The sequence below is a fragment of the Topomyia yanbarensis genome, chromosome 3 (genome assembly GCF_030247195.1).
Source record: "Topomyia yanbarensis strain Yona2022 chromosome 3, ASM3024719v1, whole genome shotgun sequence".
NCBI classification, from domain to species: Eukaryota; Metazoa; Arthropoda; class Insecta; order Diptera; family Culicidae; genus Topomyia; species Topomyia yanbarensis.
Genome location: NC_080672.1, coordinates 267,283,103 through 267,305,920, shown reverse-complemented (window position 1 = coordinate 267,305,920; position 22,818 = coordinate 267,283,103). Strand labels below are relative to the sequence as shown.

The 22,818-nt window shown below is 35.3% G+C and overlaps 1 protein-coding gene across 1 annotated transcript in view; it reads left to right on the top strand.

The window, feature by feature from the left end:
* The first annotated feature begins 1,132 nt into the window (after positions 1-1,132).
* LOC131690680 (growth hormone secretagogue receptor type 1-like) overlaps positions 1,133-22,818 on the top strand; it is a 78,675-nt gene continuing 56,989 nt past the window's right edge. Inside the window, exon 1 of the mRNA XM_058976606.1 lies at positions 1,133-2,044. Coding sequence (XP_058832589.1) covers positions 1,325-2,044 — 720 coding nt within the window. The 5' untranslated portion in view covers positions 1,133-1,324. The remainder of the gene's footprint in view (positions 2,045-22,818) is intronic.

Sequence of the window (22,818 nt, the reverse complement as noted above, 5' to 3'; positions counted from 1 at the left end):
ATTTCTAATAGAATCGGAAAGAAGGGGATTCCGCCAACTTACCCCAACCACCAACAAGCGCTGGGTTCCCCTACTTCCAAAATTATTATTGTACAAAATTTAATTAAATTAGTCAGCATCAATTAATTTGTTTTTTTTTTAATCCAACAAATTTTGGTTTCGGCGGGAGGGAGGTGGAGTGGACCCCCAACCCGCGTCCTGGCTATGCTATGACTGTAAAAGAAAGTAATAAAAATGCCTTATCCCACCGTTAGGTGGATTGAAAGCGTTTTCGCTATACTAGCTCGATATATTATAAAGACCAAATCGACTTATTGGAATGAAATTAAAATTTTCACCACGGAGAATTGGTGGCCAAAAAGAATCAAACACGAAATGAACTTCCTGAAGATCAAAAGAGTCAAAGGAATCGTTATTTATTTTATAGAACGCTGTAATGACTATAATGTTTATAAAAAGGTAAGAGAATAACTCAAAGTTGTAACGATGTGACAATATTTCTTTCATAAAAAAGGTGAAAGGGTAAACACATTGCTAGGAGGCTTTCCCGTTATTGTTTCTCACACGTACCACAATAATAGACACCAGTGTATAATTTACAAGAGCCGAAAAAAGTCTTGACTACGGTGGTCAACTTTCGCAAGCTTCTGGAGCATAAAGTAGAACAAAGTATAATTTAGCTCGTAGTTTCCCATCAGGCAATTTATTTATCCAGTTATGTGTGCTTCCGAGTGACATCTACTGCTGTTAGTATCACGTAAATTTCATTTGTCGAGTGTTGCTTTTCGTGGCTGGCACAACTCGAGACTCGGAAGGAAGCAAGTTTCAACCGGAACGCGTTCGTAAATGTTTCAACAAGTGATAATGCCCTAGGCCTTGCTTCACTGGCGTCACTGCTAGCAGCTAGCTGGTTGGCTTCTGATATGTTGGCCGTCGGAATAGAACCCGAAACCGAATTGCCCGTTGAATTGGATGAACCAACCGAGAAGGGGAATTTGTTCGGAATCGAAGGGGTATGTCGGATTCTGCGTGGTGGATGGATACTCAAATGGTTCATTAATCACGAAACGTCTTTCACATTCTCATATTTATGGTGTTGTTTGCCGGAAAAATCGTCAGTTTTTGGGAAGCCGGTCATGGTGAAGCATAGTCAATCCGGGGAAACGGCTGGATGACCATGCTCTTGGTGTCGCGCGCCGTCGAGTGTTTACTTTGTTGCTGATTTTTGTTGTTTTCTCGTTTACTGCTTAAATTTGTTGAAGTGTAATCGGATTCCTAAAGACGCAAATAGTCTGAAGTGTTCCAACAAGAGAATTAATCGAATATGAATGGGTCTGCAACGAACACGAAAATTTCGTCAGTGATTTTCAACAGGCTCAAGTTGAACGTCAGTTTTGAATTCTGCGACGAAGATGTCGACAATTTTAATGAGTTAAATTTAAAGCTGTGCCTGGATAGTGATGTGCGTGAAAGGATTAGGCAGCCCGCAGGCGGGAATGGAAGCTTGGCACTCTTGGAATATCCAACGGATTCATCAATCTTCATGGATTGGGGTTACATGATTGGTGATTTTCTTACCTTTTATTACACACCGGCACTGGTGGTGGTGGGAAGCATCGGTAACATCCTTTCGGTGCTGGTGTTTTTCAACACTAGACTGAGGAAGCTGTCCTCTTCGTATTACCTGGCAGCACTCGGGATTAGCGACACGTGCTTTTTGCTTGGTCTGTTTGTGACGTGGTTGAGTTTCTTTCAAGTGCACATTTACACGCGGGAGGTCTACTGCCAGATATTCACGTTTTCCAGCGGGCTCAGCAGCTTCCTATCAGTGTGGTACGTGGTGGCGTTCACTTTCGAGCGGTTCATTGTGGTCTTGTACCCACTGAAACGCCAAAGTTGGTGCACGGTGCGAAGGGCAAAGTTGATCATCGTCAGCTTGACTCTGCTGGGAGGGGTACATAGTGCTCCGTACATTCTGTTTGCTGGTCCTCAGTTTTCCGAGATGAACAACTCCACCATTTGTGACGTGCGAGAAGAGTACAAGGTGAGATTGAATTTCAATTTACCCTTGACGGTTTGGAGCCGATGTGATATTAGCATAGGAATGTGATAGCTCTCGAATCAAAATTTGCTAGGATTTGAATTTTGAATCCCTTGCGGAAGGGACTATTTGCACTTGGAGTGTTGGAGATTTTAGTGAAATGCTAGATGGGACTTAAATAAGACTATCAGTTAAAGCGAAATTCTTCATTTGAATTAGTGGATGTGGATCATTTCTCTCTTGCTTTTTAATACACAAGTATGATAATTAGGACTGTGTATCGTATATCATTTCGCAGAATCGGCAGCGTCTGGTTATTTTTCGACTGATTGCATGCATGTAATATTTATTTATATACATACATTATGCAGAATAATAAGAGAAAAATATGTTCATTTCACAAACAAATAAAACTGCGTTACTATATGCAAATAGAATTAACTCTTCATGTGTTCCAGGGTTAATTATAAACCAGATCAAGCAGAGCACAAAGAAAGGAAAATAGCACAACCTCGAATTTCTGGTTAAATATTTAAAAAACCATCTTCTGGTATCTAACGCGATAATAACTCAGCTTATCAGTTATTCTTATGTCTATTTACAAATTTTCAACTGTTTTGGAAAGAAAAAAAAACGCTTCTTTGGGCACCTATATTTTATTGTATTGTAAGCTAATATTAGCCACTTTTTCCAATAACAATACAAATAAGCATGTTTTAAGATATTTTCGAAACTACGTGTAACTTTTCAGACAGACCCTTTTTAAATTTTCGAAAGAACAAGAAGTGATAGTTTTTGATGGTTAGTAACTTCCACTGCACTGAACGGAATTGTAGAAAGTCTTCGCTAATCTGTCGATAAAATGTGCATCAATTTTGTATTAAATTTCGTATATATCACTTCGATAGATCTAGCCCGTAGTCAGGATTTTGTTTCGAGAGGGTCCTTAAAATTATTGCATAAATCTTTAATTCTGATCTGATGAAATTTTGAAAAGTTCCTTATGAAACAATTCCAAATGTAAGATAATAGAAACTAGAATCATAAAAACATGTTCTATGTCACAAAAAAGGTTATAGTACATTGATGGAGTATTGATGTTAAAATTGTTTTTCATTGTTTGTCTACTAGTTACAATTTGCTCTCGTTACAACAACGCATATTCAAAAGTTCAAAGTATTTATATGCTAACCGAATATGGCAATCCTTGACGGAGCTAGAAAAGGCAAGGTATTCTGAACTACGCGTTTGCAAGGCGTAGAAGACTCTAAATCGAAATGAGTAGAAAAATATTGTTAGAATGTTCGAACGAAGATAATGACGAAACTAGCACTAAAACTTCTGATTTAGCAGGCGATTTGTAGTTGCGCAGAAACGGTTCAACTTATTTTTTCTTGATCTGGTGTCTTGTCACTATTATCTGTTCTATGGCTTCCTGCTAACACAAATATTTGATATATTCTATTTAAATGAAACTATTTTCAAGGATGTCCCTGGCCTGGCAAATCAGAGCCCCGGCCCCGGAAATATTCTTGGTGATCAATGAGATTAAAATATATATATTTCAACTGCCCAGAATTTAATCTATTAAATAATATTGTCCACAAATCGAAAGAATTGTTAAATATATCACTGATGAAAAAACTAGCAACTACAAATTTGAGAATACTCAATAAATTCAGCATCTCTTGCTTCCGACACTTGGAAGGGAATATATCGCACTTACTTTCCCTTTCCGGAAGTGTAAGTAAGGTTCAAGGCCAACTATCGGTTACACTTTCTACGTCAATTCGTCACTTCGTTAAGCAAATATATTTTGACACTTACCTTTCAGCAACTGAATAAAAGTAATTTACCTCCATTGTTTTCTACAAGATGTTCGACTACTTGAACAAAGCTGTAATGTATGTTTGATTACAGGTTCATTTTACCACAATTTGAGAAATAGTTTCAATTAAAGCTGTTCCGAAAGTACTCGAGTTGGCTGTAAAGAAAAGATACATGAAGTGCTCTTAAGGGGAGCGTCTGGTGTAAAGTGCTCAAAACGAAAGTTATTTTGTTTAACGATTTTGAAGGCAAGACAACTATAGATCTTTTGTATAATGTTAGGATCGCTTTTCATTCATTGCGCACGAAAAAAAAATTCAGTCACACATACGAGCGTTCCAAGAGTAGACGTCCAACCGTTTCCAAGTCGAGGAGCGCCGCGGCGAACACGATATTTATCGATAAAACTGTCTGATACGGGAAATTCAATAAATTGCGTAAAGCTTAGACTTGTTGTAAGTCGATGAACTACAAAAAATAGAAAAAAAGCTTGAGTTTCGAAAAATTGCTTCATGAAAACCGAAAAATCTCATATTTTACTGGAAATTTCGCTCATTTTTTTCAAAATACTAGGGAGATAAATTTTATTATTCAGTTTTCTGTGGTTCATCGACAGGCTACACATATTAGTTTTCGAGTTATCGTGCTCGCCAATTTGGAAAAGCTATTTCGAGAAAAACGCTATTAAAGGGTTTCCCACATCAAATTGCATCACGTAAAAAACGCTATAGAAAATGACCCATTGGGTATTTTCTCTTGAAAATTTGGGTAGTAGTAGTTTAGAGTGTATTTTTTTGTTTCGATTATAGAGGTTTTAACCTTAAGGTCATTCGCCTCTTCGGGTTAGGAAAATATCTTAAGAAAAATCTCTAAGGCTATGTGCGGGGTTCGGATTCGAACACAGGTGAGCTGCGTAGAAGGCAATCGATTTACCAACTACGCTATGCCTGTCCAGTTTTAGAGTGTATTATTTAGACTGTATTTTTATCGCAGTCAGTTTTTCGAATTTTTTGCTGATTTCTTGAAATCTGCGTGTTTTATGGCAAATATGCACGTGAAATGCATGGCAGTTTAAACCAAAGCATGCTCAGCGTGGTCACTGAGATTTCGGGAGACCTTTGTAGAGGTTCAATACTAACAATTAAGCGGATAAAAAAGAAGTTGATTATTTTTGCCCTCTACACCAGACACCCCTCTTAAATCGATTTCAATTGATTGGTTATTTTTTCTCACTTTTCTCTCTCATTTACACCATAGCGACCGAAAACGTCAGCATCGGTATCGGTTTGTTACTGATTTGCAGTTAGAATCGTCACCCGGGTCCTCACCGATGCCTTCTTCGTAAACTACATCTCAAGTTTTTCATTGCTATGGTAACCCAGATAAGTGGAATGCTCGAAGAAAGTACAGGCCAGATTCGATTATCCGAACAAAGCAGAAGAATTACGCTTCGGATAATCGAATCAAAACAAATGTTTTTTTTCTTCATGAAATATATTTGGTATATGTTGAAAAACATTATCTTCATAAAGATAGGTGCTTCCCTCGCAGTGCTAGAAGCTGCTCAATTTTTATTTTCCAATGCTCAATGCAATTCTCTTAGAATATTTACAATAGTCCAATTGCGTGGAAAATGTAGCCAAAAACAGTCTAAATTGATAAGTTTTATCAATTTTCAATAATATTGCAACATAACGAAGATATATGAAAAATTCATTTTCCGTCGTCAACGTAAACTGTTCCTGGCAGCACTGCTCCATCGGAATCCAATCAGACTAATTGCAATAACTTCAGTTCTAGAGCTGGTCCTTGAAACTATTAATGCTCAAATGAAAGGCAATTGTCACATTTATTAGCTTTACTTGTTTTTGTGAGCAAATTTTGCCTTAATCAAAAGTTACAGCTGTTTAAAAACGTTGTTGTCCACAAACAACATGGGCATGAATGGGTTAAAGTATTGTGTTCGATTGATTTGGATACTTATATTTGGTCTAATAATCATGACGCATAAAATTAAATTCTCTGCGTGAAACTTCAGTTATCTTAATACTGATTTCGGTAAATTCAGACAGAAATAACAACTGAATTTATGATTACGCACTACTGGTTTGTATATAATAACAAAACTTTAGGAATCCTCTAAGGGCCGATTTCTTCACCCTCGCTCAACGTTTAAACCAGGTTCACCAGTACGTTTAAACCCGACTTAAGCGTAAAGCATAGGTGAGGAAATCGGTCCTAAGAGAAGCAACACGCTAGATTCCACTGAGAAGCATAAAACTTTGTTTCAAAACCGTCCAAAGCAGGTCCAATAATGGACGCCTGCTGAACGCACAGTGCACTACGGTCCCAAAGCTGTATTTAGGAAGACAAAACTGTTTGCGCTTAAACCGTTGGTTTTAGATATATAGTATCTTTGGCAAACCGAATTTTTTATATTAGTTGAATTAGGGTGGTCCTTGTGGCATAATCACACACATTGACTATTTTGATTTTACCATAAGATTGAGCGATGAAAACGTGACCCTTAATATCACTATTTCTCGTCTCTCACTTCATACATTGATTTAACGTTAATACTTTGTTTGAAGCACTTTTAGAACTTTTTATGGCGCATATTTTTTCTAAAGTAACGAAGTTGTTATCTCGTCTATTTGAAAAGTTATGAACGATTTTTGTTGTAAAATACACCATTTTTAAAAATAATTAATTTTTTTTACAGAAATAACGCTCTCGTAGTTTTTTCACCAAAAACTAGAAAATCTCCGATTTTTCAAATGAAATTAAAAGATTGAAAATTAATTTGCAATGTTGGAAGCTTTGAAAAAAACCCATTTTTGTTTTGAAAATCGCCTGTAACTATGCAAACAAAAGAAATAGAAACTTCATTGCTTTGGCAAAAATGTGTATTTACAAAAAACCAAATAGTTTCTTTACAAAAGTTGCTTCAATATGATTGATTTAAAACTTTGTAGAACATTATGTAGCTGAATTTTACATATCTAAGGAGTTGATACTTTGAACACCCCAACCACAAGCACCACCCTAATTCAGGTAATATAAAAAAATTGGCAAAAAAGTTCTAAGAAAGTTTGCCGAAGATACTATATATCTAAAACTAACGGTTTAGAAGCAAACAGTTTTGTCATCCTAAATACAGCTTTGGGACCATAGTGCAATGGTCCCAAAGAGCAAAAAAGGGTTTTTTTAGATTGCGTCAAAACTGTTGACCTTAGCAATATGGTGTCTTCGAGTAAGTTTCTTGGAATAGAACTCCCCTTCTTTCTGTTTTATCGGATTGATGATTAATCCCCCTAAAAGTGACTTACGAAATTTATTTTCTTCAATAATTCAGATCGACAAATACTTCAGAAAAGTAACAGAGAAACTCGTTACAAACATTTTACCTGAAGACTTAAACTCTCTATCTTTTAAGCTTTTTGTGATATGGGGCATTATTTCTGAAAGGCCCTTTAAAAACAGTTTTTGCATCATAAATTTTCTTCAAGATTTTTTTCATTATATAAATGTTCTAGAACATTGTTTGGACTGTCAAACTACATGACTTTGCCGAAGACGGAAACTTGCTATCGCTAGTATGTATGGAGATATTCACTTTTTTGATTGAAAATAGCTCTTTTCCAATGCCGATAACTTTTAAACTGGCAAAAACGGGCAAACCACTTGCTAAAAAAATTAAAGTGCAAGAAAAGCACTACAAATTCGAAAAAAATCAGATCTCCCCAAGGCGGCCCACTATGGAAATACTAGAGTTGAAATTTGTCTCATCAGTCATCAAATACATCACTATATGGTCATTTTTCTCTTAATGCATATATTTTTATTTGGAAATTCTAATGCCATCGTGTTGCTCAGACATTTTACATAAAAAACACTTATAATCTCGATATAATTTGAGCGCATCCGGAGATACACCGATTTGAGGGAAAATACGCGAATTTTCACATATAAAAATATTTTTTTTTGGCCCTATATTGAGAAAATCTTCAATCAATCATAAAAATCGACCCTGATCTGCTAGAAGCAACCCAAATTGGACATAGATGAACAATTCCTCTAAATTAGATTTAAATACATTAAGGTCGATTACACGCGCCTTGATCACTTCGCGTGGAATGACCCATAGAGTGTATGTATTTGATGACAATGAGACAAACTTCAGCCCAAGTATTTCCGCCTTCGGGAGATCTAATTTTTCTAGCATCTGTTGTGCTTTTCCTGCACTTTAATTTGTTCACCAAGTTTTTTACCCGTTTAAAAGTGATCGGCATTGTAAAAAGAGCTATTTTGAACCAAAAAACGCTTTTAATCCACCTAACAGTGTGATGAGACATTTCTTATAACTCTTATCACTCTCTTCGGATATTATATCGAAGAAGAACATTTAGAACTTGATGCTTCGCGATGTTTTTGATAACACATACTACATGGGATAGTAGCAGGACTCAGAGAATCGCTCAAATCAGCATAGAACAACACCAGTGCTAGAAATCTCAAACCAAATCAATGGGAAAGCGAAAAAACGGCCCATAAATTAGACATACCAACGAATTATTGTTAATGCTCTGTTAATAAAATATCTAAATTGTGGTGGGAAAACTGAATTTTCCTAAAGGGGTTATATATTGTACTGAGCCAAAAAAATTGAAATTTTTTTTGAATCAATTTGAAGTTTATACTTTACTCACATTTCCAACGCGACTGAGAACTAAGAAATCAACGCTTTTTCTTGAAAAGGGCGATACTAGCAGTGAAACCATTCAAAGAAAATCAATAGTGAATATTTCCAGACTTGGTTTTATTTCCTATTTAAGAACTACTATGTTTTTACATCCTAGATTGCATGATTCAGTGATCGAAACCCAAAACTTCATAAAGTATTTGAAATTAAATTAAATTAAAATTTGTTTTGCTATTGAAACTGACAAAATGATAATATCGCCCCTTTGGCGATTGTTTACTTTTTCGGTCCCACCTATCAGCATTGAAGTATCGCCCTTACGGTTTTTTACAATAACTACCGTTTCACACCACCGATTTCGTCCGGGTTTTTTCAATAGCGATCATTATTACTATTTACAGCTGGTATCAGCTCGATAATCCTAAAAAATACGAAAAAATACAGTTTCGCCTCTAAACTGCTAGCAAAAAAAGCATCGCCCTGTTTGTTTGCATGGAGCGTGGAGGGCGAAACTTTAAATAAACAAACAAAAATACAGTTTCGCCCGTTGTATTTTTTGCTGTAGTTTAAGAAAGCAATATCGTAGAATCAAAATTTTTAGGTTAATTTGTTGCGTTTCAAAGCCCTCATTCGCATGTATGAAAAAAGCCTTATGTTTACATTTGTAAGCATCGCCCTTTTTACAAAAAAGCGTTGAAATGAAATCGCAGCGCCTGATAACACGCTATCTCTGAAGTGCATGCGTGCATAGTTCCAAATTTTATTTCGACATCGACTTTTTCTAAAAGTGACTTCCCAGTAGTATCCTTGATTTGAATTAATTCTAATTCAGAGCTATCTGCGCGGCGAGTTAAATGTATAAAGAATACTAAAAACTAATTTCTATTCCAAAATTTTCAGTTCAGCAATTCGAGAGATCGTGCTCACCGCAAGCCATGAAAAATGGACTACGTTGGGAAGCGATGGTCACTATTTATTAAAAAATAACGGTTAAATAAAAAATTAAACCATTAAAAAATTTCAAATAGTTTATAATTTTCACAATTTTATTAGGAAAAATTGTTTAATAACCTTTCGTAATATTGTGTAGGAAAAAAGTTAAAAATTTCAGTACTTTCTCTATCTGCAATATATAAACCCTTAAGTATACCAATTAATTGGTATACGAATTGGAATAGGTTCGCCAAATTTTGGAAGAAGTCTATTAAATAACCCCTTGGAAGCTACCTAAAAATTGTTGTAGTTCGATGCAATAAAAAATCCCCAAAAATGGAATGTACCTATTAATGTGAAACACAGTGAGTAATACATACAATAAAGACCCATTTTTATCAATCTCATGGTGTATTTTAGACTGTCAAAATGGGGACATTGACTAAATCGGACAATTTTTTTTTCTTTATAATAAACTAAAGCTGTTAAAATATTCTTCCCGTCCCTTGATGTAGTCTGATAACTATTTCTGATTATGATGAACTTTTTGTTTTTGCATATTTCCATCTTCATGATAAGGAAAATATGCGCAAGAAAGGATTTACTCGAATTCAGTCTTGTTCGTCTGCTAGAGCCCATCAAACATATGTTCATATTTGGCTGATAAAATCGAGGTTTCAATGTATTATAATAGATATTCAGCATTCGAAGAAGTTTCTTGTGAACGAGTGTAGAACGACTTTGTTTCTACTAACTTGAAGTCAGCGGCGTAGCCAGAAATTCGGTTTGGTGGGGGTTTGGTGAAAATCGATCATACTGTCCAAACGGCATAATTCCGAAACCGTAATTTTTGAAGTTTTAAAATTATGCAGAATTTTTGTTTTCAGAAAATAGTAACAGAGTTCGAATTTGTTGAGACTTTATTGTAGTCATGAATATTAACCTGAGAAAATTCACCATAAATACTTCTTGGACGATATACCGTCAAAATTATTTTATCAAATGATGCGTTGTTTAACGTTTGTAAAACTCATCGAAGATACTAACCCTCCGAAATTGGCGGTTTCAAAATGATGCTATCTTGACCTTAAATTACTGTTTTTGAACATTTGACCTATACATATAATTGGTCATACAATAAAAATCAAATGCTCTTCAAAATCGGTCTGGACCTGCTAGAATCGAATGGAAATCGTCATTTTTCATAAATTTCTCTCTACATTCGGAAAGCGTTATCCTCGTTATTAATCATATTACGTTTTCGTCTCAACTCGACGCATTCCCAAAATAAAAACCTGTTTTAATCCACCTAGTGGTGCAATTGTGCTTGTCTCATTTGTCCAGACTACGATTCCATGGCTGGTTATGTTCAATATAATGGTGGAAATGAATATTACATGTTCAGTACAATTTGCACATACATACAATGGATCGACAGCCACGATCTTGAGATACTATGTGATACTGAAACATCGCTTGAAACCAGCGGCGGATCATGGAGAAGGATCCGGGAGGTCCAGGTCCAGCCAAAAAATTTCAACTTGTTAAGAAATTTTAAACTAGTTTTAATTTTAAAGTAGCAACTCCTCACTGCATACTCCCTCCGGGCCGGTATGATTGACGATTTTTGGGGTGATTGCATTACCTTTCTATATGAGAAAGGCAAAAATGTACCAAAGGCCAAAGAAGTCAATTTTTGTCAAACATCTCAATGTTTCATGCATTTTAAAGTCATTTGGCATCAAAAATACAAATTTGATTTTGAAAATTTTTCATTTCAGTTTTATGGGAATTTGCTGTGTGATTGCCTCTTCAACTCGTAACTCCGGAACCGGAAGTCCAATCAATAAAAATTCAATAGCAGCCGATGGGAAGGTTGTACCTTTCATTTGAGACTAACTTTGCGCAAATCGATCCAGCCATTGATTAACAGAGGTCACATTTTTCTCCACATACACACACAGACATTTTCCGATCTCGACGAACTCAGTCGATTGGCATATGACACTCGGCCCTCCGGGTCGGGATTAGATTGACGAATTTTAGAGTGAATGAGAAAGGCAAAAACATTTTTAGCAAATGTTGAATGTTATGCATTTTTTTTGGTGAGCAGTTCTATGTTTCATAGACATTAAATCAATTTTAACTTCGCTTCCTATTAAATAAAGACCCTTATTACAGTACATTTCTACAAAAACGAGCTAAATTTGAAAATAAATCTGACGATTATGATTGATTACAGAACTCTGGAATTTTCTATTGGAATGTTTTCAGGCAGGAATTTGATATTGATGCTATTAGACAACTGTGAAAGGGTGGGGGGGGGTTGTATTGTCTTAAATCCCGAAACTTTCTCTTGGCTACGCCGTTGCTTGGAGTTATTTATTTCGCTTTTCATTTTCCGATATGTTTCAGATCGATCCGATGGTCATAAGTTAGAAAAATTGCAGTGAGAAGGTTCGTACAAATGAACATTTTTGCACTGATAAGTTATCAAGTTCCTTCCAGACAACTTGGAAGTGTTCGGTAATTATTTCTAGCGGTTGTAGATAGAAAAATGAAATACAAAATTCGATTTATCGAAATAATGTTTGGCTTATTTCAATGGATTATAAAATAAATAGGCGACAAAGAGTAATCCACAAACAACAAGCCATAACTTTTAAAGTATTCAAAATAGATATTTGAAGTCTGCAGTAAAGTTATTCGCAAAAGTAAGAGCTACAAATTTGCTGAAGACATCATTTCGATATAATCACACCCAAGAAAATTTGTGAAAATATCTCACTCATAGGGGGATTAATCAGCAAAAACACAATACCAAAAGAAAGGGCATATTGCCTCCATTAAATTCTCCGAAGATACTATTGACCTAAAATAAGCCGTTTTGGCGTTAAAAATAGATTACATGTTTTTGGTCATATTTCTGGCAATGGGAAATGATAAAAATCTTTCGTCCGCATTTAATGTTAAATATCTCTTTTGATAATAGTCCGATTTCAACAATCTATAGCTTGTTCGAAAGGTATTCGTTAATGCTGTCTAAAAACATATAAATTGTTAATCTATATTGTCAATTTCGGCAGAAACTTAAAAAAACTGTAAAAAAACGCCATTTTTACGCATTCAAACATTCATATCTTGGAAACTAAACATCAGAATCAAAAATAAATTAATAGCATTCTTACTGTTTTTTAGTTCTTTCATTTAAAATTAGTTTGGATAAGATCGGTTCAGCCATTGCTGAGAAACACGAATGAGAATTTGTCCGTTACATACACACACAGAAACACACACACACAGACATTGTCCCAAATCGTCGAGTTGAGTCGATTGGTATATAAGACTCGGCCCTCCGGGCCTCGGAAAAAGTCTTGAAAGTTTGAGCGAATTCTATACATTTCTTTTATAAGAAATGTAAAACGTGAATATAGGCAATGCCAGCAATAGCAAGTTTCCGTCTTCGGCAAAGTAATGCAGTTTAACAGTCCAAACAATGTTCTAGAACATTTATATAATGAAAAAATCTTGAAGAAAACTTATAATGAAAAAACTGTTTTAAGGGGCCTTTCAGAAGTAATGCCCCATATCTCAAAAAGCTTAAAAGATATAGAGTTTAAATCTCCATGTAAAATGTTTGTAACGAGTTTCTCTACTACTTTGCTGAAGTACGTATTTGTCTATCTGAATCATTGAAGAAAATAAATTTCGAAAGTCACTTTTAGGGGGATTAATCATCAATCCGATAAAACAGAAAGAAGAGGAGTTCTATTCCAAGAAACTTTCTCGAAGACAGCATATTGCTAAGGTCAAAAGTTTTGACGCAATCTAAAAAAACCCATTTTTGCTCTTTGGGACTACTGTGGAACGGTCTGCTGGGCGTCGCTTAACGTTGGTCCAACGAAAGACCAGCATTTGACGATTTTAAAACATGGATTTCTAAAAAGATGAGTTTAGCACACGTTACAAGTACAAGACATCAAGGATCGTGCGTTGTTCAATCAGAAGCAGCATCATAATCGTCGTCATGCGCTCTAGGGCTTTGGAGAATCACTCAGAAACTAGCTGATTCTTGGTTCTTGGAAGTTTTTGTTCAAACGCATTGAGTGATTCAGTTTGTTATACACAATGTTGCAAATATTCTTCGCCGAACTAGTTCATTCGTTCATCATCGATGCGATATTCGTCGTGTCATTCACCCATGCCTCGAATAACGCTGCGCCGTTCGTCACACGGAAGCACAGAATCAGCGAAAATGAATAATACAAACAAACAAAAAATCCGAATCTGATGTCTACCGTTCGCTGCTTGTTCGCATCGTTGTTTGTTGAATTTAGCCATTCATGCAATGTTCATCTTCACGCATCGTTCGGATCGGCACACGAATGGCTTAGGTGATAATCGCCACTAGCCATTCTTCGCTAAAGATTCTTCGTTCTTCATTCCTCCTGCATTGCGACCAAGAAAAACAAATTTCTTGTTCATTGCTGGAAGGGTCAGAGCTTCATGACTGAAGTGGTGCAGAAATGCTTGCTATGTTCGGAATACGATGACTTTTGCTATAAACAACAATTAGTAGTACATAATGATTATTTGCTGATGTTTTTTATCAGATTTGAAACGGGAAGCTGCGTAAGCAAAGCAAAACAAATCAATTACATTTGGAAATCTGCGGATGTCTCGCGGGCGAAAACCGAATCAACACAATTATGAATCTACATAGTAGACTATTGGTACTTCAAATAACTTTTTTTTTCTAATGATGAAATCAACACCGGGTGATAGTTTCCTTGAATCTAGAGGTGTGCGCCGATGCATTTTTAATCGGCGGCGGCGTAAGCGACATTTTTGGCCTGCGACGGCGGCGTTGGCGGCGTCACGCCGTTGGACCCTACCGGCGGCGGCGCGCCGGCGTGTGTCGGCGTGACGAATATTGACGCCTATGTAACTAAAAAAAAATTCTTGACTGTACAATTACTTTCCCAAATTTTTGGTTTCTATTGTAACAGACTTCATACATACAAACAAATTATAGATTATAGATTATAGAAAATCTAAAAAATCATCGCCCACGATGTACAAGCGACATCTGTTAAACACATTGCACAAAATGTAATTCTCGCAACCTATCGAATTTTTTTTCAACTGAAGCTCCAATAGTGCCCACCCCAAGGCCCACCCTGCTTGCCAAATGCAAGATAATAAATGAAAGGTGGAACTATTTTTACAGTTGTAAAATTTGAAGAACGAAATAGAAAAATTGTCGATGTCGCATACTACGACTTCGCATGAAATAATGATTGCAATGGACAAATTTGAAGAGTTCAGAGTAACGACTGTATTTCAATGACCCATAATAATTATTTATTGTTCTATATTTGGGAAATTAAGCAACGGTAAAAAAAATTTTGTTTTGTTTGAGGAAATTAATTCTTGTTGTCGTTTCATTGTTTTTTGTTTCTATTTAGTCATCTTTACCGTAAGCCCGGGGACAATTGACAGCTCCAATATATTGAATTCATAAGCAAATTTTGGGGGTGATATGGTGATTTTTTTTTGCTGCTAGAATTCTGATAAAAACACAAATTCTATTGAAAACGAATTGTTAAGCTTGGTGGTGATGTACTTTCATTGGCCAAAATGTTTTTCATTTACGATTCTCGAGATAAAAAGCACCAATGATTAACCGATTTCAAACTTCACACAACAAGAAATCCAAAACATGTTTAGGAAGGAAGAGAGCCGTTTGGTAAAAACAGACTTTCAGCTAAATATTAATAAGATTTATGTAACTTTCCTGATGGTTTTCAGTTAGGGATAAATTTATTCTCTAATAATAGTTTTCTTTATTCACATTTTGGAATAAGCTTTTTCTAAATGTTGTTCTAGCCGCATTGACGGCGTTCATAACACACGTAACGAAACACGCTTTTCTCTTGAAACTTTTTCGCTTCGTTGTTCGTGGTACTCATACAGAGAAGGCATACTAGCGCCACCATCAAATCGGTGGTGCATATATGAAACAAGCACTATCTGTCAAGTTGTCCCTGGGTTGTTTACCATCGCTCTTTTAGAATCCCGCAGATATCAGGTACCCTAACACGAGGCGTTATTATTGGTATTACTGCGTAGAAATGTCACTTTTAATGATCGTGTAAGGACACCTTTCAAGGTAGGTAGACACATTACTTCATTTTCCAGGCTGGTGTTTACTTTTACTTCTTGTAAGTACAAAATTGCCGCAATGATAAGGAATACGATTCCCTGGTACTACATTTTCTTACAACATACGATCTACTTCTATCTTGAGTGCAAAGTATGCTCGATGTGCTGCAATCATACAGTTCTACACCCTGACGAAACCTAAATATACAGTTACTATCAATCATAATCATTCCACGACTTGACGTGTTAGCTCCTGTTAGGTTGAAACTGATCACTAAACAAGTCTGATTGAAAATGGCCTGAGCGTATCTCTAGTTTTCGTAGCACCTGCACCCCGCCAATTTCTCCAGCAGTTCCGGGGACCAACAAATTCTAATCCATTGCATACATTCGATACACCGAATCAATTAAATTACTAACATACTGTTATGTACTTAGTCATCGATTGGCATCGTGTTGTAACCAGAGTTAAAAATAATCGAATCTGTTTTTTGACGACTGAAAATGAACCTGATGCGACTCGCGGTGAATAGAAAAAATATTCATTCAAATATCCATGTTAATCATTCAGTTGAATATCGTACAATATATTCATTCACTAATTATCTAGGAAAATGTTTTCAAATGCCGGTAAAGCAACTGAAACAACAATCATCATCGCTTACATTGTGCCAGGACCTGATGCGTTTGATTCGTTACTGCACGGTCGCTTCGTGTAATAATCGGAAACGAATGAAAATCTGCATGGATGAATGGGCGGTTTGTTCGTTTGACGTTTTCAGCTGCGTCGCTGAATACTGAAAATGAATGCGGCTGAATATGATCAATTTTCATTCAATGAATTTGAATATTTTTAACTCTGGTTGTAACTTAAGAAATGGTTGTGAACAACTCCCACTTTGGGCACTTCGACAAGAATGAATTTCACATTTCCGGCCCATATTGTTTGTTTTGGTTTGCATTAGATTAAAAAGACCGTAACGTTTTCGGGTGGGTGCGGAAACTAAGTAACGCATTTAGCTCTGTGTCAAAATCTCTTCACTAACGCCACCGATTTGTAATTGAAATCGACCTTTTTTTCTACGAGTGATGAAAATTCATCTCGTGTTACGTCTTATTTGTCTGTGATACCGGGCTGGTGCAAATCACTGAAAATCTTTCTTGAGTGGGGCTAGATCATACGATGCATAATTTATGAGACTAGAAATCTTACCCTCTGCATCGCCACATCTGTGCACCAGCGTCGCGAAAAGTCAAGATCACTTTGCTCAACTATTCTTCGAGAAATTTTTTTTAAAATAGGTAACGATTCAATCAATTATAAATAAACCACGTATTGAAAATAATGTTTATGTTTTCACAAAACTAGTTCACGCAAAAAAAGGTGACATTATACTCAAATGTTTAGTAGGTGGTTGTGTCTGAATATGTTTAATATTTTTATGATTCTAATTCATAACTCGATGAAACATTGATTTGTATTAACTTTATTGACTAAAACAGTCAAGAATTGACCGACGTGCAAGGATTTTCGTAAATTCTCGTCGTGTTATCGTGATATTTTAGTCTTGAGCTTACCGTTGGATTTTTTACACAGAGTCACATATCTTATAGTTTTCTAAATTATTTCACGGGCATGAATTGTGGTTAGGTAACGTATTTTGCTCAGCGCAGTTTCATTTAATTCCGAACATTTCCCTGAATTTTAACAAAGGAATAACAGGGTTACAGGTCCTAGTAATGTATTTGTATCTAATGCTCGTGCCTATGAGACTGGTTGCTAGCAGTTGTATACAATAGCTCACATAGAAATTTCAAAACCAAAAAGCAGAGCGAATAATCCATGAATAATAGTCTGAGTTCCTTGTATTTTTTTACGTAAGTATAATAAAATTATGTGGAAAATTAATTACTTCATGAATTACATCATGAACAGTTTCACGAGCTCGACTGGTGAATCGTGTGTAGCATATTAGGAATTAAGAATCGGTTAAAAAATCAATGAATAATACACTGCGTTCCAGTGAAATTGATTAGGTGCAAAGATTAGGATCAGTGGAAGTTTTTTTACGTACGTTAAAAATTACCGGCGGAGGCGGCGCACAGGTCTACTTGAATCTACATTTAATAATTTTCTTAGGACCATTTGGCACAAATAGCAACCGTAAGACGAAATACTCTTATATAATATAATTTCTATATCTATAGAAGTATAATCAAGCTACAAGTTTTTGACAAATCGATGCATTCCGATTTCAACCAAACTTAGCAAATATTAAACTGTTTGCCAAAACTGAACCGGTTAGTCTTATATCCTAGTATCAATTGAGGTTTCATCGTACTTTTATAGCCACTCATAACATTTGAATTGCACTTGTAGCGTGCTATAGAACTTCAGTTGTTGCTTGTAAACATACAATTTTGTACCATGAAAGACTATTCTTTAGCTTAAATAGCAGCTAATATGGTTTTAATTTCAGCAAAATCTAGCACGTTTTCAATAAAGTTGTACAACAAAGCATTACACAAAAAATGCTGTATATGTATATCTCACTTGACATGACATCAAGAAATAAAATTTGGATATATTCTATTAAGGGGCTACACCACTGTAGAGCATGCCAAACATGTCATGAAAATCGACACAAAATTAATTTAAAAAGCTAAGCAATAAAAAAAAATCCTACGTACGTCGCTGGAGAAATCAATTTTGAATATACTGTGAAAATTTCCAAGCATTCAAAAATCATTTGTTCGAGTTACATTTGCGGCCGGCTCAAAAAAGTGGCTTCGAGAAAAACGCGGTTAAGGTTTTTAGTACACACGAGATATACATAAGAGGCATTGCGGTAGAATTGAAAATCTGAATATTTATGTATTGTTTTCGTCTTCCATGTTTTGGGATATGATTTTCAACATTCTAAAGCCATTTTTGACTAATACATTGAAAATCGACTTTTTTTATTCTACAGTGCTGTGACACTTTAAAACCGTTTTTAGATAAATTTAGTAATTATTATTTAACATAAATGTAATCTCTGGACATATTAAACATATTTTAGAGCGCATGAGATGTTTAAGGACACCAACCACTAAACTATTTTCATTTGAAAGTTATAAGAACTTCGTCATCTTCGAATAAAGTGCCTGACTGTTTTTTCCATAAAGAATATACGACTTTTTAGAAAAAAAAATGGCCTGAAAATGCCAAAGCAATTTTTTTAAATGTTGCAATATTCATTCAAAATACTATATAAAAAGTGTTCATAATTTTTTCACGGAACAAACTAGAGTCTAGGGAATCAATATGTCAAGACATATCAATCCTCTAGGCCAGATTTTTAAAGGCAAAAGTTTTGTTCGAAAACTTCAAAATTTCTTTTGTGGAGAAGCGCCTAAATAATATGAGAAATGGACGTTAAAAATATCAATATTTTCCAATATCGCTCAAGTGTTCTACAAGTCTTGACATACTATGAAGTTGAACGGAAATAAGCTTTGCTTGCCATAATCAGTGCTACTGGAATATTAAACAGAAATATTTTTAGTGAAAAAGTGTTCATAACAGTTTCATAAATAAATTCAAAATGTCTAGCGTGAAAATGCGTTCCGCGAAATGCTTCTTTTTGAATCGATTAATTTTGACCAGAAATGTGTTGATTATCTTGAAGCTTGAGTTACTAAATTTGATCAAGTTGTTTATTTTAAGTGGGCGAATCTTAAATGTAAGATTGATTGGAACTTGGTACTTCTAGCATATTTCGAAAATGTACGTAAATTTAATTGCTCCGACGATAGAGTAGGGGAACATGGGGAGACTTGACTAAGTGTAAGATTCTAAATTTGGCTATAACGTATTCTATTTGGTTTTTAATTTTTTTTTTAAATATTTTTATGCTTGTTTCGATCCCTTAAGGTACTTATAAATGTTTGAAATGAAAAATCCTTTCATCATAGAAAATATTCTGCTCGGGGCCGCCGTTTACTAATTACGTAAGGCTTTTTAGAACTATTCAACTTCCCACTCCCCCCAGATAAGAGTTCGTATGATTTTGGTGAACTCCCTCTCCCCTTATTGAATTATTAAAAGAGAACTCCGGACAAAATTTAACTACACACCAAAAAATTATAAATTTTATCATTGACGTAATTGCAAACATGACACAATTTAACAAACCGTAATTCACGAAATGAATAAACATTAAACATCACCGTGTTCCATATAATTTTACATGAAACATATTTTCCATGCGCAATGACATAAAATTACACTTACTGTCATTCAGAACAAACGCCATATGTGGAGTAAAATTACATGATTTACGAAATTCAATGTCTTGTAAAATTAAAATCAAACGTAAAACTAAGTCATTTTTGATGCTCGTATATGTCAGGATCAGGAGACGTAAATTTATACGATTTTTTCTAAGTGTGTGCATAATCATCTGCAGAAATTTCATTTGTATCCTAATCTCGCCCAGTAGAAATTTCAGAATAAATATTTAGAAACTCCGATTTGTTCCACATAATTTGCTTCGCTACATTCCACTTCCTTTGAATCTATTTCTTTGTGATGTAGAACTCAAAAGAATTTATAACCTCTTCTGGTGTTCGGAGTTTCAACTATAACGCTTATCGTACGCATAGTTCCGACATGGCTATCTTCGAATTTTTTTGAAGTAAAATACAGTTCACACTCCGGAACTATACGGCCAACAAGTTCTTTGACAATCACATGACAGAAAATTTTTCATATACCTTGCGGGTTTGAAGCGAAAGTTTGGAAAGAAAGATGTTGGCCTAACAACACGAAGGGTCTCAACACTTCTTAACTTGTAAAGCAGATTGTGACTCCAGTTCCCGATCAGAACAATGTACCACCAAGAGTCAAGAAATTTCTGTAACTGCTACCAAACCATCGACAATTAAGCCGTCCCTTACGTTGGCAACAATAAATTCCATAACTAATTTAACAATCATATTCTGTCGCTGCAAAACACTTCAATTTGAGGTCTGCGTTTCCATGACCATGATGTACAGTATGTGCTCATTTTGTTTGATATATAAAATGTTCATGGCACAAATAAGAAATAGCTTCTTTTCTTATGAGAAGAATATTTTTGTTATCGATTTCATTTTTCATGCATGTTTTATGATATTACTTAAGAAAGGACAAACCTTCCCTCCCCCAGGTGAGAATTGGTAAGATATTTTGAAACACCCACTCCCCCCATATGTCCTTACGTAATTAGTGTATGACCCCTAATTAATAAATTTGCGTTAAATGATGTATTTTTTATCAAACTGTGGTACCTACTGTTAATGTTAACCACGTCACAAAAAATCTCACCTTAAACATCAATCTATCTTTATAGCACTAGTCAAAGTTAGCAGTCATGGTTGAATTCGTGAGATGTGCACATGCAATGTAATCATTATAGCTAATCCCTAGAAGGGAATGCATTAAAAAATCGAAATTCAACAATTTTATATTTTTTGTTGGCATCTAAGGATCTCGACAATATGGAGTAAAATAATTACAGCACGTTTTTTATGCCAAGTCTTTCCCGATGGGGGAACAAGAAGTAATATTTGTATTACACCCACAACACACTGTTCATTCTACAGCTAATTTATTTTTAAACAACCGTGCTGATTAAGCGATTTCGTCGTGATACTAGCAAAACATGCGCAATAGGTTAAATTATTGTGATATAACACCATGTGCAGATTAAAATCAAAACTTCATCCAAAAGAATTTTGTTTTGCTTATTCCGAGTTTTATTACCAAACATGGGTTCAATCTCCTTTGAATACTTGACACACAAGGCTTCTATTAATATTGTACTATATTTAACAAATATTGCCTTGATTCGGCTGTTAATTTAACCCATAGTTTTGTACTGAAGAACCAGTAGCGCATTGGCTTGATCCGAACAGTACAACGCATCAGAATAAAAATATATTTCTTCGCGAGCCATCATTCTGTGAAGATAAAATTGAAGCCATCTTCGCCAATAGTTGTTGGTGAGGAATGGTTTGCTGATTCGTTTATTCGTCATTCACTTCATAGCTTCCTCGTGCAGTTCATTCGGTCGTTCGATGAGTAGCAAGGCAAGAACGTATGGATAAGGCATTCGGATAAACACGGATTGGCAGTCGGCTTCATTCGTGGATGAATATCAACAGCAAGTTGAATATAACAGAGAAGAACGATGTGGGACGAATGCAGGTGATTCATATTCACCGTGCTTCGTCGCGATGAAGATTCTGAAGCAACATTGGTTATACATCGTCGCACAGTAAACTTTTTTCTTTTGTTTGCTTGGTGGAAACATCATCCAGAATCTTCATTTGGCCATTGTTCGGCGTTCTGCGTAGCCGAGTCACTTAAAGGATGTTCAGTGCATCTACTTCGTAAAGAATTATTAGCGCTGTTCTACAGTGAAGATCCTATTTTATTGGTCCCCGTGTTTATCCGCCTCCGAATTTGTTAGCTTTTTGACCCGATTTTATCAGCCACATTTAAGGCAAAGTCTTGTGGTTTGGTTCTCCTATGTTACATGTTTGGATTAAAGCCAGTCTTTCACTTAAGTGTGCTAAGAATTCAAAATGTCGATGTTCTTAAAGTGATTAAAAATTTGCGATTTTTTTAACAGATTTGATAATAGACTAATTCCGAAGAGTTGAGTGGGGTTTTATATCATAGTTTAGATAGTCCCAATCAATATGAAACATATGTGTTCAGATTTTGTCAATCTTCAATACGTAATGGGGCTGACAAAATCGGTCATTATATTCATTCTAAAAATTACAGAAAGAATCACGGATATTAAAATTTTGTTCTTCTTGTAATTAAAGCTGGCATCTACGGGAAATTATAGTTTGTAGCCAATCTATTAGGTGCATAAAATTTTATAGGACACTGCACTGAATTGAAAGATTTGATTATATGGAATTTCTTTATTTTCCCAAATTATTGTAATTTTTACGAGAATTTAAAATTTTGTGCTTCAAGGAATTGTAGCTGATATCCTTTTATATCGATTTTTGTATTAATATATTGGGATAAAAAAGTTTTTTTTGTGAAAAATGCGATATTTCTGTATTACTACGTATTTTTGTGAATATTATTTGAGAACATAAAATT